This window comes from Filicampus tigris, chromosome 12 (genome assembly GCF_054856515.1).
Source record: "Filicampus tigris isolate MCC_2025a chromosome 12, RoL_Ftig_1.0, whole genome shotgun sequence".
Classification (NCBI taxonomy): Eukaryota; Metazoa; Chordata; class Actinopteri; order Syngnathiformes; family Syngnathidae; genus Filicampus; species Filicampus tigris.
The window spans coordinates 14,321,464-14,339,132 of record NC_141228.1 but is presented as its reverse complement, the minus strand read 5'-3'; the positions used below and the strand labels follow the sequence as shown (position 1 = coordinate 14,339,132).

General features: G+C 41.7%; 1 protein-coding gene across 3 annotated transcripts; it reads right to left on the bottom strand.

The window, feature by feature from the left end:
* Positions 1-312: 312 nt before the first annotated feature.
* On the bottom strand, positions 313-16,196 carry fstl3 (follistatin-like 3 (secreted glycoprotein)). 3 transcript variants are annotated; one of them, XM_086047747.1, is made up of 6 exons: positions 16,167-16,196; positions 13,584-13,659; positions 7,993-8,172; positions 4,740-4,955; positions 3,037-3,264; positions 313-2,950 (listed from the first exon to the last, which is right to left on the bottom strand). In XM_086047747.1, exons 1-6 carry the CDS (start codon positions 16,179-16,181, stop codon positions 2,898-2,900), a joined length of 768 nt encoding a protein of 255 aa, XP_085903873.1. In that variant the 5' UTR covers positions 16,182-16,196; the 3' UTR covers positions 313-2,897. The 3 variants fall into 3 exon arrangements, with proteins under 3 accessions (XP_085903873.1, XP_085903872.1, XP_085903874.1); XM_086047746.1 differs by lacking the exon at positions 16,167-16,196 and adding an exon at positions 14,055-14,320; XM_086047748.1 differs by lacking the exons at positions 13,584-13,659; positions 16,167-16,196 and adding an exon at positions 9,316-9,538.
* Positions 16,197-17,669: the final 1,473 nt, after the last annotated feature.

Sequence of the window (17,669 nt, the reverse complement as noted above, 5' to 3'; positions counted from 1 at the left end):
TGAATCAGGAGGTTGGACTTTCAATGGAAATCCTCTTCTCTAAATCGAGTGGTTGGCCTTCCTGTTTCCACAGAATTTGGGCCTCCTCTCCTCAGAATCAAGTTGTTTGTCAGGCAAGTTGAACGTTCGTTTTTTAAGGCTTGGAGTTCTTGGGCTACCTTGTGGTGAAGTATTCCAAATCTTCAGTGAATCTGATACAGTATGAATGTGTATTTTACAAGTATCTGTACTTCTACATAGTGGGAATACTTTGGCCACCTTTGGCGGCAAGTGAGATCAACTCCACTGAACAAAAGAGAAAGAAGGCGCAGCAAGGCTTATAGTAATAACTTTATGATGTGGAAACGGCAGTACAAAAATAAGATACATTTATTACTCAGTTTTTCACAGTAGATTACACACACACACAAGGAGTACGTGAGGTCAGTTCAAATTTTCACCAAGGACTCGGGGAGTTCATCGGGGCCGTCAACACGACACAGACCTGACTCATCTCTGATGGTGCGACATCAAGTGTTGGCTACTGTGGTCCATTCCGAGCCTAATTCAATCTTCTCCGCTACATTCTTTTGGGGAATTCTGATCAAATTGATGCAGCCAAAAAAACAAGAGCAGAGCACGTCCTACAAAAGCTTGTATTTACAAAGTAAAACAAAAACAAAGGCGAGCATTCCACAGAGGAGGTATTGTTGGGAAAAAAAAAAATAAAAAAAAAAATTCAATGTTAGGAATGTTTAGAAGCGGGTTGTTTTTGGAAAGCCATTTGAGAATTTATTGAATACCCTTGATATCCATCTTAAGATCCCTGTACTAGTACACTCTTTGCCCTTGCTGATAAGACTAGCTAGTAGAATTCAGCACACTAGTAGAATGAGTAGTAGTTGAAAAAAAAATGTTACTAGTGAGCCACAGTTGTTCTACTACTGAATTGTATTACTCGTGAAAAGAAAGTGAGTGCAATGACCTAAAGCATCACCAATATCGAATACATGCTCAAAACGAATCCCCATAGTTGTCGGTGAAAACATGAAATGCTTTACAGGTACATGCTTTGCTAACTTAAAAAAAAACACACTAAACAACAACTTTATCACTCACAGTAAAGCTTTAAAATTGCCAAAGCTATAAATTTGGCCTGAGCTTTCCGCCCAGCGGCCCAGATTTTATCCCACGGACTTAATGAGGAAAAGACTGTGTTTTTCATAAAACCAGACCGTAAAATGTGGTTGCAAGTGGCAAAGAATGAAAACAAAGCACAATAAATATAGTTTTGCTTCAGCTTTTCCCAAGGATACATGGCTTTGTTATTAGGCTAAAATCATAAATAGTGATTGATACCTTCCCCAATAAATATTTGCGGTACTCTATTTACAATATGAACACGTCTCCCGCGGTGTTCTGTCTCTCATGATGTGTTCATCTGCCCCAAACTAACTAGCATGTAGTTTTCAATAGTGTTCTCACACGGTGGCGTAGCATGAGTTACATTTCGACCTGGAGTGATCACTAGGTGCACTAAACCAGCTTTTAGCCTTTTGTACATTTTGGGCCACCGTACCTCAGGGCAATATGAAATCAAACATGTAGGCAAGGGGGAATCAAGCCATTAGACACTGTCAAGGCACTGGTGATTCTGAAGTTTTTTTTAGGACCACGGTTACTACATATTTTTTACAGTTTCGAATCTCACCCACACTAGACCGTCACTTGCATATCATAATATTCACTCTTTGATATGACTATAACTACTACGAATACTACCGTTACTAGCAATGCTAACATTATGAGGTTTCTTCAAATTGTGCGCACTGCCAAAACTTTGAACCCCAGGGTGACTGCTCCCTTCACTTCCTCGCCCATGATATGCCACTGCTTCTATACTATACTTCCCACTCATTTTGAAATGACATCTACCACTGCCACAGCTTTTCAAGTAATAAGACACTGAGATTTTGCGCCAACCCCCAATTCTTACATCCCAGGAGGAGCACCCTCCTCGCACTTAGCCAACACTATGCCACTGCTTCAATAACGTACTTCTTGCCTATTTTGATTAGGGCCCGACCTATATTTCGGCTGGTGCCGATTCCGATATTTGGCAAAATAAAATTACGATAATCGAATTATCAGCTAATTAATAGTTAAAAAAAAACAAATACAAGTAATAAAATAAATTATTTTTCCTCACTTGCATTTACAACTATTAAGATATGAATTATAAGCAGACCATTCGACTGTGTCAGAGAACAAAATTTGATTTTAAAAAAGCTAATAACCAATCAATTGGTTGGACTCTAATTTTTATATGACAACAACTACAATATTTTTCCTACTATAAGTTGCATTTTTTTCATAGTTTGGCTGATCCTGCGACTTATACTCAGGTGCAACTTGTACAAAGTATATATTAAAATTAGAGCTTGGACTGGAGCCCAAAATCCTTGTCCCCCAATCAAGTTTCTTGAATAGCAAACTTCTCGCTCAATATGCTACAACCACTACTACTACGACATATTTTTCAAATAAATTTTTGCGCACAACCAAAATGTGTCACCTGTGTCAACTACCCCCCGCTACAGCAATGCTTCCGTTCTGTAATTTTTTTTATCATTTTGGACAATGCAGAAGTGCAGCAGAAGCAGAAGTGAGCCAAACAAGTTGCAAAAATGCGCATGTTTGTGGCATTTACAAAAAAAGATGGACAGTGACTCCTAAACAAAGGATGAAATGATCACCATTTATACAAACTACCCCAACATTTTCACCACAGGGCGACCACTCCCATGGCACCTCCCCCATGCCATTCCACTCCTTCCTTATCAAATAAATTGTGTACAAAATTGAGGAATGATTGTCCAAACACAACAGAAGTCAGCTTGTGGTGTGTTTGTCTACGTCTAGACGGCGTTTTCTTCACGGGTGTCGAACACGTGCGCTTTCCTTGGAGGACCTGCAAAGAAGAGTCAAAGGGAAGAAAGAGTGATGATGAGATAAGGAAGTGTCTTAAGAAGTTAATATATTTTGAGGTGTCCGTACTGTTGCAGTGGCCGTAGTGGCGGACTCCTATGGATCTGCCCAGGAAGCAGGTGGCGCGACGCAGGTGGCAGGCGCTGGGGTACGTGATGTTGTCGTTACCACAGATGGGCTGCTCGGAGAGCAGCGGTTTAGGGCAGGGCGCAGATCGGCACATGACGCAGTGGGCGCTGTTGGTCTGATCCGTCACGCAGGTGTGCGTTCCCGGACACACTACGTTGGAGCATGACTCTGCCAAAACACAACAAAAACGCTTCAGTTCCATCATTTTGCTAATGCTACGACTAAGGCTGAATGATTCAAGAAAAAAATCATCAAAACATTCAAATTTTTGCTCAATATTGCGATTGGGATTTAATAAGTGATTATTTTTCAAGGCCCTCTTCCCATGTGTTTTTTTTTGACAAACACAAGAAATAAATTCATCTATATTACACTAACCAATATCAGATTTATTATTCAGAAATGTTTTCGTCTTGGGTTAGGCTTACACTAAAATAAAGGCAAAGTAGCCATGATTTAGTCTGCAAAACAGTATATTCATCTACTTCAATTAGAGTTAACTTACTTAAAGCGGAAGTCAACCCAAACATATTTTTTTCAAGAATTTTGTGCACCCTGGAGTGACTACTTTCCTTGCAAACCCGACAAATGTTTCTATACTGTAAATCTCTCACATTTTGATTTGACTGTTGTACCTTTACTACCAGAGCTGGGCATTCCGTGCCAGTGGCGCAACGGTCCGTCGCCCCGTCCCGGACGGATGCCCATTTTTGGGATGGAGGACGGGAGATGACAAGTTTTAAAAAAGGGACGGACTAAGCAAGGGCGGAGGTGGATTTTAGTCCGGCCCACTAATCGTCCCTCAATGCGTGCGACGTGGTCGCGAGGCAGCCAAAGTTCATCTCAACCTACTCGGCGAAATGAGCAAACGACAAAAACTGTAGTGAAAAAAGTTAATTTGTTTAGCCATGCCGAATGGACGAATGGGCGGATTTTCTGTGCTTCGCTCCGCATCCCACCACTCCAAACGCATCATCCGTGCCACCCCGCACAAAACCGCACCCGCCCACGCTATCTACATTGACTTCAATTGAATCGCGCCGCCAGATTCAATTGAACATTAACATGGAGCAGAACCGAAACTGCTCTCCACCGTCTCCGCCCATCCGTTAAGAGACTGACCTCTCTCACGTCCGCTGCATTGACATATAAACAATGACCGTTGTTAAATAAAGCAGTTACATTACAAGTCTCGACTCGCTCACTTTGTCTCCTTACATACATACAATGTGTGGTGGCAAGTGGTTCATCAAACCGTTAACCCAGAACTGGGTGCCCATAAGGTAAGCGAATTTGAATAGTAAATGATTCAGCGAATGAGCTTTAAATAAACCTCTGCTGTTAGCATCTCTCCCGCGGCGTCATGCACAGACTTTTTTTTTTGGTGGGTGAGGGCGGACGTAAGGACGGAACTGCTTTAAAAGGACGAGGACGGACGGGGTCGGAGGATGATAAGTTTTATGAATAAGGATGGAGGGACGATGACGGAAGGGTACCTAGGTCGAGGACGGAGGACGGGCCAACAAAAAGTGCCCAGCTCTGTTTACTACTACTAGCACTACCCCCAAAATGTTACAACACTGGGCGAACACTACAAACAAACAAAAAATTGCAAACCCCTGGCCTAAACATTAAATGCTTACTTTTGCACTCTCCCTGGTACATGACCTCCAGGTCGGGGTGTCCCATGCAGCGTGCCAAGAGGAGGACACACTCGTCCTTGTACGACCTCCCATCGCTGCCACACACGGCGTGCCTACGTCCAATGTGGGAGCAGTCTGGAGCGCACACACACTGCGGCCTTCCCATCTTCATCTTACAAACCTTCCCGACGCCGCACTTCACGTCCTCGCAGGTTTCTGCAAAAGAAAAAGTGGTTTTCAAACCTACAGTGTCACTTTCAGGTGGGAAGTAACAAAGTACATATATGTAGCAGTATTTGATTTTACCCACATTTCTATTTTTTTCTCATACATCTGGTTAGGAATTGGCCCATGATGAAAAATTGCAGGCCTTGCCATCATTTGAGTTGCCCGTCCCTGTTATCCAGAGTTAAATAGATTTTTCCAGTCTGTTCTTTACTGAGTGCTTGGGCCTCCTCATCCTTTAAGAGCCTGCAGGTGGTTCTCCTCCATAAAGTAGACTACGGCACAAGTTTTAACCTCTCTTGATATTTACAATAAGCACATCACATTTGGTGAATGGTACGCACGGGGGCGTTGCGCCTGATGGAATGCGGGCCTGGAGTGTTTTCATAACATATCCAATGTGAAGCGGCTGCACGCAGACGCGGACTAAGCTCCCGCAGAGGCGGGAGGAAGAGGGTGGAGCAGCAGTCGGAGGAGTTCAAATGACTTTTGCGGAAAGTTTTACGTCCCGAGAGATGAAGAAGATGAGCTACATTGCCGGCGCTCGGTTGGAAGTGTAATCTTAGGCGCAGCAGAGTCCACAGCAAAAAAATGCAGGCCTATTTGTTCCCAGGACCTTTGAGGAGAACCTTTCTATCAGGGACTATCTCAGGTTTTACAAAGTCCTCCTACGGCCATACTAAAATTTCGAGAAATATGATCCACGATTGTTTATTATTATACTGTATGGATTTTTTATTTTATGTTCAGTCCAAACTTTTACTAGGGTTGGCACATGCGCAAAGGTCCTCTTGAAATTGTTTTTTTTCTTTGCTGTTATTATATAAATCTAAAATTTTGCATTTCGGTTGGTGGATTTAAAAAAACCAAAAAGATTCCGCTGCCGAAGCGTGTTTCACATAAAAGCATGACATTTTTGTGGATGTCCACGATAAGAAATCCCACAAAAAAAGAGTCACGCAAAACAACTCAGGCAGTCTGCCATTTTGGTTAGAAGCGGCCACAGTCATTTTCAGATGTCGTTCAAAAACAAACTCGCCGAGAGATTTTTTCTGACTGCTATAGCAAAATTTGAGGCACATCTGGACAGGTGAGCAACGCTAAATTTGCGTTGTTGTCATTTGCGCCATTAGCATGATGGTTGGACAGAAAACAGAAGATTTGACCAACAGACGCTCGCACTGTAATCTTGTGAAGCTATTTTTAATCATCAAACTTCTGCGCCGTGTGCTGTCCACACACCATGATGACGCAAAGGACACAAAATCTTGGCAATTTAGCATCGCTTTGGTTTACCTGGTTTGAATTTGGAAGATTGACATTTTGGCTGCTTCAAACCAAAATAGCAGACATCCTGTTTGGTTTACAGTCTTTTCCAACATGGACGTGTCAACTGGAGAAACCGAGGGCAGCACGGTGAAATAGCGATTAGCATATCTGCCTCACCCTGCCTCTTGCCCAAAGTTATTTGGGATAAATTCAAGCTCACCCACAAGTCTAAGGACAAGCGCGAAAGAAAATGAATACCAAACTGCCCGAGACCCGCAAAATACAATACATCCACTCGATTTCCACCAAGATACAATACATGCACCAAATCTTACACTCTGAACTTTGCCTTGCCACAGATTTCTAAGGTGGTGTTCACTAAGGGTCATCGCCCAGGAGTGTTCTTACTCCCTTTCCGATTTGAAGGATGGATGACCTTAAATCAGACGTTATGCCCTGGAGACACACGTGGGAGCTGCACTTTTATCAGTGCTTTGTAGTATCAACACACACGCACACGTTTTTCTTTGAGTTTGGTGTCAAGTCCAGATGAATCGCATGACCACATAACTCAGCGGTTCAAGTAAACCCGGATGAACCTCGCGGCGATTCGCGCATAGGTGGAGTTATGTGGAGCGCCTCACATTGTGAGTGTGCGCGCGTGTGTGTGTGTGTCTCATCCATGTCTGCATTTTGTTAGCAAGCTACATCGCAAATTGTGTTAGACAGCTGCAAATTGCACAACCTGAAAACCACAAATTTCACAAGGAGGTACTATGCTACATGTGGTTACATTAAGTACACTTTCACACTGTAATGAGATCCAATCCAAGAGTTGCGAAAAAGATAATATTGCTCTGTTTTGATTGACCCGTCACAGAAGTATTAAGATTATTTGTATTACTGTGGTTGTACAACCCCGCTGTATTATATTAGGAGGTGATGCTCTACTTCTCTTTGTTTTAATCTTGACTCCTGTTTGTTTTGTAACCCCGCCCTCTAGAATTCTTTGTAGCACTCATTGTGTTTCTGTTATTCCAATATTTGGGTCAGTTTGTTTTTGACTTTGCACACCGCAATAAATACATTTTCTTCATTTCTTATACAGATCTGTGTGGGGTACCAAACAAAAATGCTCCATTTCACTCAAACATATACCTTTAAAAAGTAAAATTAGAGAAAACTGTCATTTTGCCGTGGTCTCTTATTTTTTGTTCAGAGCTGCATTTATCCATGTGGGCCTCACATTTTGTATTTTACTGTGCATTATCTGATTCTTTATTACATACAATTAAATCAGGACAACACTGTATTATGTTAAGTCGGCACAGTATTAACCATTGAACCGATGGAAAAGTTCAGTATGATGTCGTGCGGTTTTACACCATGGCAAACTACAACTATAGCAATAAACGTATTGTTACTAATAAATAATGTGATTTTTTTGTGATTTTGGATCTCATTATATTGTGTAGATGTACATGGTGTTATGGACAATTTGCATGTGTTTCCCTACAAATATCCTTAATTATAAAGCAGGTGTGTTAATGTTGTCTGGCCTGCAATTGGCTGGCGGACAGTCCAAGGTGTAGTCCACTGGGATAGTCTCCATCTTACCCGTGACTCTAATAATGAGCACTAAAGATAACGGATGCATAGATCTTGCCTGGAGATGACACTATGCAATGCAATTCAATTCCCTTTCAGTAAAAAGTGAAACCCTAAAAAGTGACACATGTTGCTTCCTTTCCTCATTTACCTTTGCAAGGTTTACAGGAGACGATGCCCAGGAAGCCCAACAGGCTGACCTCGTTCATGGGCAGGCTGGTGTTGGACCACCCCGTGTCCAGCCGGCCCCCGGCGCAACACTCCTCTCTAGTGACCCCTCTCATCAGCACCATGTCGCACCGCTGGCTCTGCTGAAGCCAGCACATCCCCCCTGCAAAAATCGCAAAGGATGAGTCAGACGGACAGATCAATAGGTAGGTAGGTACAGCGATAAGGTGGGTTGCTGGGCAGTGGATGGATTCGGTAGTATATACAGAGGTGTTTTGTTGCCGATGTATGAATGACGGCACACCTTTTAAAACAGATGGACTGACGAATGACGGAAGAGGTTTTTCATCCGTCAGTGTAATCCTCTTTCACCGCGTCCATCAGTGACCGTTAGTCCGTCACTGGCGGACACTTGTTTTTCGGATCTTTTTTTGGGGGGGATCGACTGACCGACCAACGGACTTCTGACTGGCGGACTGATGGACTGATGATTACAATTCAGTTCTTCATGAAAAATGACGGATGACCAATGACGGAACAGCAAAAATTTGTGAAATGCCCACCTCTGAGTAGATAGATATAGCAGTAGTAGGTAGGGATGTAGATATCTAGATCAATATCAGTAGATCAGCAGGTACAGTAGATAGGTAGGTAGATAAAAACATAGGTAACAATGGTAGGTAGGGAAATATACGTAGGTAGATTAGGTGGGTATGGATATAATTAGATAGATTAGGTTGGTACGTAGAATGGTAGGTGGGAAGAGATGTAAGCAAATAATTAATAAGGTAAGTACATATTTATGTAGGTAGGTAGATAGGTAGGAAGGTAGATGAGTAGATTCCAAGGAGACGTCACTGGACAAGTGATCAAATAAATACTTTGAAGTGAACTAATTGCATTGTCCTGACTATTTCCCAGATATTTTCAACTTTCATTTCTCCTCCACACAAACAAATTAAAATATATTGTGGTATAATTGCAAATACATTGACATATACTGTTCGTAAGCTAAACACCAAAACATTAATTTGTTCAGTAAAACAAGCATGAGTTAAATACATTTTTAACATTTTTGACTTACAAAAACAAAAATATGAAACAAAACTTTACCTTTTACTTTTTATTTTGGGTCCCCAAGCTCAAGTTTGCGAAACCCCGCTCTTCATAGTAAATCATATCAATTAGCTTCTTCTATCAGTTGTGTTCTTTTTAATAAGTGATGCAATTATTCATGGCAATTTTGGAAGCTGTTTTGCACAATAAGGGGAAATAATACGCAATTACTAATCAAAAATCCACTTACCACTGGCAGGGTTCCTCCCAATCTGACACAAAGTGATAATAACAGCAAACACCACAAAGCTCATCATCTTGTGCTGTAATTTCCCCCCCCAAAAAAAAACAATCACGACAAGGGACAGAAGTGATGTTCCTCCGACTCTAACCTTATCACACTAACTTGGTGTGGAAACCTCTCTCTCATGTGAATGAATGTGTTGGGGCTAAGTGATGTTGCCGGCCTCCCTTCCTCCTCTCCACCCTCCTCCTCTGTATAAATATTTAGCCCAGATGGAATTATGCTGCTGGGATGGGCGCTGCTCTCAGCCAGTAATAAGATGGGGCAGGCACGACACTTTGACGCTGACTCAATTTCCAGAGTCGGGAAATGATCCCTCCGAGCGCCAGACGCCGGCCACTTACATGGCCTCATGGATGCCATAATAGACTAATTACAGGCCCATTAAGTGCACCGCGATAGCTTGGATTTTTGTCATCAATGACAGCATTAAATCAAGCTGTTTGCAAAGACTACTTGATAGAAACATTGATATTGCTTAATAATCACTGAATGTGGATGAGTCTGATGTCATTAGAGTGGATTTTTTTTTTCTCTCCATGTCCTTCAGTCATGTACAGTTAGTTTACGAATTATTTGAACAGTGATCATTTTCTTTAGAAAGCACCACAATGAATTTAGACTTAAACATAAACAATTATGAAATGGGAATTGCATGCTTTTTTTTTTTGGAGAATACCGCAATTTTGGGGGTTTTCAATTATTGCAAATGTAACCATCTAAGGGCGGCACGGTGGGCGACTGGTTAGCACGTCCGCCTCACAGTTCAAAGGTCGTGGGATCGATCCCGGCTCCGGCCTCCCTGTGTGGAGTTTGCATGTTCTCCCCGTGCCTGCGTGGGTTTTCTCCGGGTACTCCGGTTTTCCTCCCACATTCCAAAAACATGCATGGTAAGTTGATTGGACTCTTTAAATTGCCCCTACGTGTGATTGTGAGTGCGGATGTTTGTCTCTGTGTGCCCTGCGATTGGCTGGCAACCAATTCTGGGTGTCCCCCGCCTACTGCCCGAAGACAGCTAGGATAGGCTCCAGCACGCCCCGCGACCCTTGTGAGGATAAGCGGTATAGGTAATGGATGGATGCGGGTGGATTTTGTTGCTTAACGCATATTCCCCAAACGCGATATTAATCAGAATGCCATGTTTCGACTAGTGGGCCTGCATAGAACATAATCTTGTAGAGAATATTATTGTGTTGACTTCCGCTTTAAAGCAGTAGAAAAGCGCTGTGCGTGTGAAAGCCCATTTACTAATGATAACTGCTTAATTAGCTAATCATAATTAAAAAACTAAGAAAAACAACAACAAAAAACAATAACTGTATGTGTTTGTTAAAAAAACATTTGAAGGACAAATTTTCAATGCCAGAAGCTTGTGGTACAAGACACAGTGGCTCATTCTTTGAGCTGACATCACCCAACAATCCACTAAAAATAAAGCCATGTGTGGGGAAGATCTTACATCGTTAATGTGTCCTGGTTCACATACTCCATGCGTGTGTTTTTTAGGCCTTAAAAGTTCCCAAGATCTCAATCACTGAATCAATCAAGAGCCCAACCGTTGTTGGCTTTAGCGCTCTCTATTTCCCGGTGTGTGTTTTTTACACTATGTCATCATCCGCGGCGGGATTTGCCACACAATTCATCCTAAATAGACACCCTTGAGCCCATTCCATTCGCATGGCACAACTTTTCCTCCTCCATGTTTGACACATGAAGTGGTATACTTTGTATCATGGGCTGTTCCTTTCCAACTCTGTCATTCTGATACAAGTTGGCAATGTTTTTGTCCGTCCAAAGAATTCAATTCCGAAACATTGGATGTCTTATTTTTGTTTTCTTTCATCAGCCCAGGTCTGATCAGGCCTTTCCTGTTCCAAGTGTTTTCTACTTTGTCACGAACCCGCTGTCAGTATATACATTCATGAAGGAATCTCTTGGCTGTAGAATTTACAAATGATACGCCAGCCCAGAACATTATTTCTGGATTCATGTTGAAGTTGTGATGGATCTTGATAAAAGGATTCTCTCATCAACAACTTTAGTCCCCACGCGCGCAAAGCCCAGAGACATTTTCCCGGTTAAGCAATGAAATGTTCTTCCAATAGAAAAGCAAGTCAAGGCTTTTTGAAGGCAAAGTGATGGCACTTTAATCACGCTTTAATCATTGTCTTTCAAAACCACAGTGCTGGTGTATAACGGCAAAACAAAATTCTGCTATTGTCCAAATACTTATGGACCTGACTGTACCGGTCTTCTTCTTAATTGTGGTTTCTGTGATAGAAAGCAGAGATTGTGATCCCACACTATAACCGGGGGACTTCTTCTAACTAGCATGCATGTGTCAAATCTAATTAATATCAAGTGCATCCAATGATCAGACAATATAGCCGCGTTGCCACAGTTTATTGACAGACTGCTTTTGCTGTTATCTGATCCAACTGCTGCGGTTGCAATGACTCCATAACTTTTGTGGTAAGTGAAAGCGTGGGAAGGATGGAGCTAGGGAAGGAGTAAACTTATTCTGTTCTTCATTTCTAAATGATAATTCAGTTGACAGAAAAAAAATCTTTTCATATATATTTTTGTAATTATAATCGTTTCCTCAATTTCTCCCCTGTTTTCGGTACCTAACTTGAATGATTATCTGCATTTCTGTAAGAATTCTGTGGGTTTAAAAAAAAAAAATCAATTTCTGTCAATTATCCGTGGATTTTCGCTATATGCGGACCCGCCCCGGCCCGATTCCCCGCAAATAGTGGGGGTTGACTTTATCAAGAACATTAACAATGCATTAGCCTTCAAAACTACAATTGTTTTTTTTTTTTTTTTTAGACCCACATTTGTATCTTTGAGGCAGTACACTAGCATGATTACTTGACTTGTAAAACGAACTTACTTAAGTTACTGATTACTTCATTTTAAAAGTAACAAAGTTATATTCAGTTACTTTATTAGCTACATTCAACAGATGCCAACAACCCCGTTTACCATGAAACTGACAACCTGTTTTGCCAATACTTAATTGGAAGTACATGTTTAACTGTGACATAAAGTTGATTATTTTCAAACTTTTTAGACCTAACATAAGTAATTATCTTTTATTTGAGGGAAAAAATAGACCTTAACATACTTGTTTTTATTTATTTTTTTAAAATGTTTGTATATATATACACTGTATTTCTCGACTCCACTTAACATAAATATGTTACTTTAAGGCACTCTGTTTTGGAATTTACTGAATTTACTGCTGCTCTAGTGTTGGTTAGTGATTATGACCTATATGTAAAAATTCGGCTTAGGTCGCCGGTTTAGGAACGACACTCCATCGTAAAACCCTAGGACCCCCCTCCATATTTTTTCAAGGGCATGGCAAGTACAGTAAGTAAGGAATAAAAGCAAATATGATCTGAACATCCGCCTCTGTACTTGTTCACCTTCTTACTAGCAAGACATGTCTGACACCATATTTTATGTTCTCTTTTGATCACTTTCTTCCCTTTTTTTGTCTTTTAAAGTAGCACATGTTGTAATATCCCACACTCCTCCTGAAGGATGTCGGTTCCCTTCGTTAGTCGAGATCCCCGGGGCCCTAGAAGGAATGCCGCCTGACCTGGGAGTGGAGGGGAAGACAAAAAGCAAGCCCGCGAGCCGTGGGTGGGCTACTTCTTTCGCTGGGTGTCTGCCCGTTCACTCATATGGTTTGCATTACGGCTGCCGAGCCATACAAATGAATACAGCATGGCGGGGAACGGGGAGCGCCCTCAAATGTATTATCTTTCGCATGTATCGGGGCCCCCTTTCATGTGGCGTGGCTCCAGGAGACGGCGTGAAAGTGCAGAATGGCACGCTGAACACAACTGAATGTTTGGCTGACTGGGCAGGCGGGGAAAACTCTGGTTGCTAGGCCAAACAAGTTTGTGCTGGTGTGATGGAAGACATCTAGTCTGCCATCTAGTGGAGAAGACTGGCATCCTAGATAATGGGCTGTCACTTATATAGCGCTTTTCTACCTTGGCCACAGGTAATGTAACAGTACACATGACAGCATGTGGTTTGAGTCCTACTCCCCGTGTAATCAATCTGGGATTAGCTTTCATTTAAAGCAATCCTGAACAAGATAAGAAAATGGATGAACGTTACATCAGTTAACATTGGATAACACGGAACACACATCTGACTTCCGTGCAGACGGTGTAGGAATGATTCCCACTCACCTGAAGTCGCCCTGGGATTTACCAATGACCACTCCAGGGGACAGTCTGCCTTTGAAATCCACATTCCCCTCCAACCCTCAAAGAGGAAAAGCAGGATAATAAACAAATGGAGCATAGTGGTTAGCATGAGTGTAAGACGGATGACATAAATCAGCCTGTTCTGGTAAATTTCCATTACATGTATAAACAAGGCAAAATGCAGATAACTGCCAGCTCTTTCGGTTGTGGAACCTCTGTAAAAGAGTTTCAATGAATTTATATTGTCAGCTATGCCCTGTGTCCAGCCAATTAGCTCTTTATCAACCCACATGTCTAACAAGTTATGTCAATTGGTCCAAAACATAACTATCAAGAGAAGTTGGGGTAATGTCTCAAACAAGTTGCATCAAGACTGAATTGAGTCCAATGAGCCCCTCGACCTTACATTTTTCTCTAAAATAAAATAATTAGCTGGGGTAAAATAATACTTACAGAATACAGTCCACGTGCCAACTGCTTGTCAGAAGATCGCAGCAGGTACATTAGCTTCGACAAAGTCAACATTGTGTGGGAATAGCAAAGCAGACGTTCATAATATGACCGCAGCTAATATTTGCTTTAGCTAGACTGATTTAAGAAATGGCAATATTATGTGAATGATAATATGATATATAGAATGCAAATGTAGTTAACAACGCTAAAGCCTCAAATAATGTCAGCATGTAAAGTTTTGCCACCCTCTACCACTTGGGGGAAGTCGAAGTGTGAAGACGACTCTATACTGAAAATGTTATTGCGTTTACTAGTCCGTTCCAAAAGGGGTCGCCATTTACCTTGCCAATAATCTAGGCACACTTTCAGGCAGTGAATTGTTTGCTGCATTTGACTGATTGGACCACTTGACATACCCAGTTTAAAATGACCATACTACCTCATTTTGATCTAAATAAACAGCAACGAAATCAAGATTTTGGCCTTTCAAATAAAAAAACTGATCGTCAGTGAATCGCAGGGCACACAGAGACAAATAGCTATTCATATTTATGGGAAATTTAGCGTCTTTAATAAAACTAACATGGATGTTTTTGGGACCTGGGATGAAGCTGGCGTTCATGTGGACAAAACCCAAGCAAGTATACCAGGTAGCCCCCTAAAAATGGCTGACTAGTAAACGGACATTGTGATTTCCTAGGAATGTTGTAGAAAGTCATTTGACCTAATAAATTACGGCTGTGTGTCAAGAATAACCTGGAAAAACCACCATGAGCTAGTCACAGCTCACCAACCACTTTCATTTAAAGCACCTGGCCGGAATGAAATCCACCACACCCAAACAACCAACTACCATCAGTCAATCACAGCTCACCAATTACTTGCATTTAAGGCACCTGGGCACCAGTGCAGACTCAGAACAAACACTCAACTCTCAAAGTTCCATGGAGAGACTGCTGGTGAAGCCCTTCCTTTATATTGTGACGTTTATCTTAAGTTTGGTTGTGGCTATTGCTTCATAGAGATGATATGTTCAATACAACCTTTCTTTGTCTAGGTTTATAACCTAAAATAAGTACTCCTGAAAACACCCCAAAGAAACAATAAAAAGAGAGATACTTTTTCGGTTGTCCATGTATGTGCAACATTGTCAAGTTTGGGCTAGATTTGAGTTCACCAAAACAAATTAGAAACTTGACATTGTGAAACCATACAAATGTTTAATCTCCTCATATAATTACATATACACTGCAACTGAAGGATAACTCATTTTATAATCAGACGTTTGTTCCACCGCCACTGAATCAAGTTGCTGTAAAAAGTAGCTTGGTAACACAAAATCGCTTGCAATATTGCTAAATTAGTATTTTTACATATGACGTTTACACATTTTGGTTGCGATTTTAACAAGAATCATTGAAGTTGACGCACAAGATTTGCTTCTGCGGGACACATAAAATTAAGTGGTGGGCCGGATCTGGCCTGTGCACTACCTCATCAATCAGTGACATAATTGTCAATCAATCATCAATCACATTTTATTTATATAGCACTTTTCATACATAAAAATGCAACTCAAAGTGCTGCAAATTGTAGTCAGTTTCGTTTTGATGGGCACAATAGCAGTATGTTGTCATAGTTTGCAGTGTAAACTTTCGCTGCATGTTGAGAGCGGTTTCATACCTCTCAAGAGCACCTCTTTTATACCACACTGCTCTTGTGTATTGACCTAATGTCATCTGATGCATAAAACGCATCCCAAGTGTCCTACGAGTGAGTCGACGTGACGGGGAATAAACGAAATTGTCAGTGTGTACGTCACAATGTAAACAAAGTTAAGAGAGCGGTGAGGTTAAGAAGAAGCCGCGTCACGCGTCCACTCAATTTGAGCCTCATTTTGATTGACGGCCGTCCTCCTCTGCCACTTTGACGCCGCCCTCAACCTCCCCACTTCCTTCCTGTGCATGCAAAATCCCCCCCGGCCCTTCATTAATGGAGAAGGTTAATGTCAGCACACGCTCTGCTCATACAGCTGCCCCCCCTCCACCTCCTTCCTTCCTCTTCACCTTTATCTCGGAACACCCGCCCCCCCTCGGCTCCCCGCCCACTTACCAACGGGAGCAGCATACCGAGGCAGTCGTGACTGAGGGGAGACACCCCCCCCCCCTCCCCCCACTCCACCACTGCTGCCGCTGCTGGCCTCCGGTCAGACTCCATCTGCATGCTGCTCTATAAACAGATGTTCCACACAGGATTTGAGAACATTTGGAACATCGGCAGCAGCTCATGAAGTTAATGACGTAAGCAAACTAAAGGCCAAGTGTGCACTACAGGCATACAATAATAATCCATCCACCTGACAGGAGGATTAAAGCACTTACTTAGGCCCGCAAGTGTTTGGACACTTCAGTTGATTTAGCCTTTGGACTGAAACAGGGTAGAATCTCATTTAGGAATTAAACACATTGCATGTAGGACAACAATCTTGCCTTTTAGTAGCAGGGCTTGGCTCCTACCAATAGCGGAAAAATGAAAGTAATTGACTGAAAATGTTTAAATTGCTTATATCGATTGTTTAAACAGTAGCTACACAGGAAAGCATGACACGTAATAATAAACTCAAACTCATCTCATTACCTTAAAAAATATATGACTTACAGTTTATTTTATTTAAGGTTTCAAAGGCAATTGATTTCCAAGCGGTCACGATTTCTGACAGGCATCCAAAAATTTAGTTGAAAAATTCAGCTGTCAGGATGCGTGAGCTCTGGTTTTTAAGCAGTCAGGGATTCAAAGGAGGGTTTGGCTAACAGGGTTCACGTTTTTGACAGTGGTTATAAAATTGAGTAAAAATTCAAATATAAGAATGTGTGACCTCGTATTTTAAAACAGTCAGTTTCAACGTGGGATTTAAAAGGTGAGTTTAGCTTCGAAGCAATGTACCCATTTTTAACAGTGGCTATAAAATTGAGTCAGAAAGTGCACTCCTGAGATTGCCCGAGCACAGGATTTGATCATAACACCCCTGCATCCAAATTCAGGGGAACAAACCTTTGAGTCAATCTGCAGTTCCTAATCAGTCAGGCTTTCAAACGAACTTTTAAGGTTTCAAAGACAATCAAGCAGTCACGATTTCTGACAAGCTGTCCCAAAATTCATTTGAACAATTCAGCTGTCAGGATGTGTGACCTCTTGTTTTAAAGCAGTCAGGAATTCAAAGGAGCTTTTGGCTTCCAGGCAGGGTACTAATTTTTAACAGTGGTTCTAAAATTAAGTAAAAATGTATATATAAAAATGGCATAACCTCGTGTTTCAAAACAGTTCCCAAATCCCAGCAGCCAAAGTCAAGGGAGCAACCCATTGAGCCACATAGACAACTGGAGTTCCAAATCAGTCAGGCTTTCAAAGGATCGTTTAAGATTTTATTTTCATAGGAGCGTTCGAGATTTTTTTTTCTTCGCATAGTGAAGACTCTCCGTAACTTCTGCTGCCAACCCAGGCCAAATGTCTCCTCCCTAATATGTAAACATCTTAATCAGTCAAGATCACTTCACCTTTCTCAACTTGTTCTGTGTTCACTCCCACAACGGTGGGAACGCCCCTTTCTAACTGCAC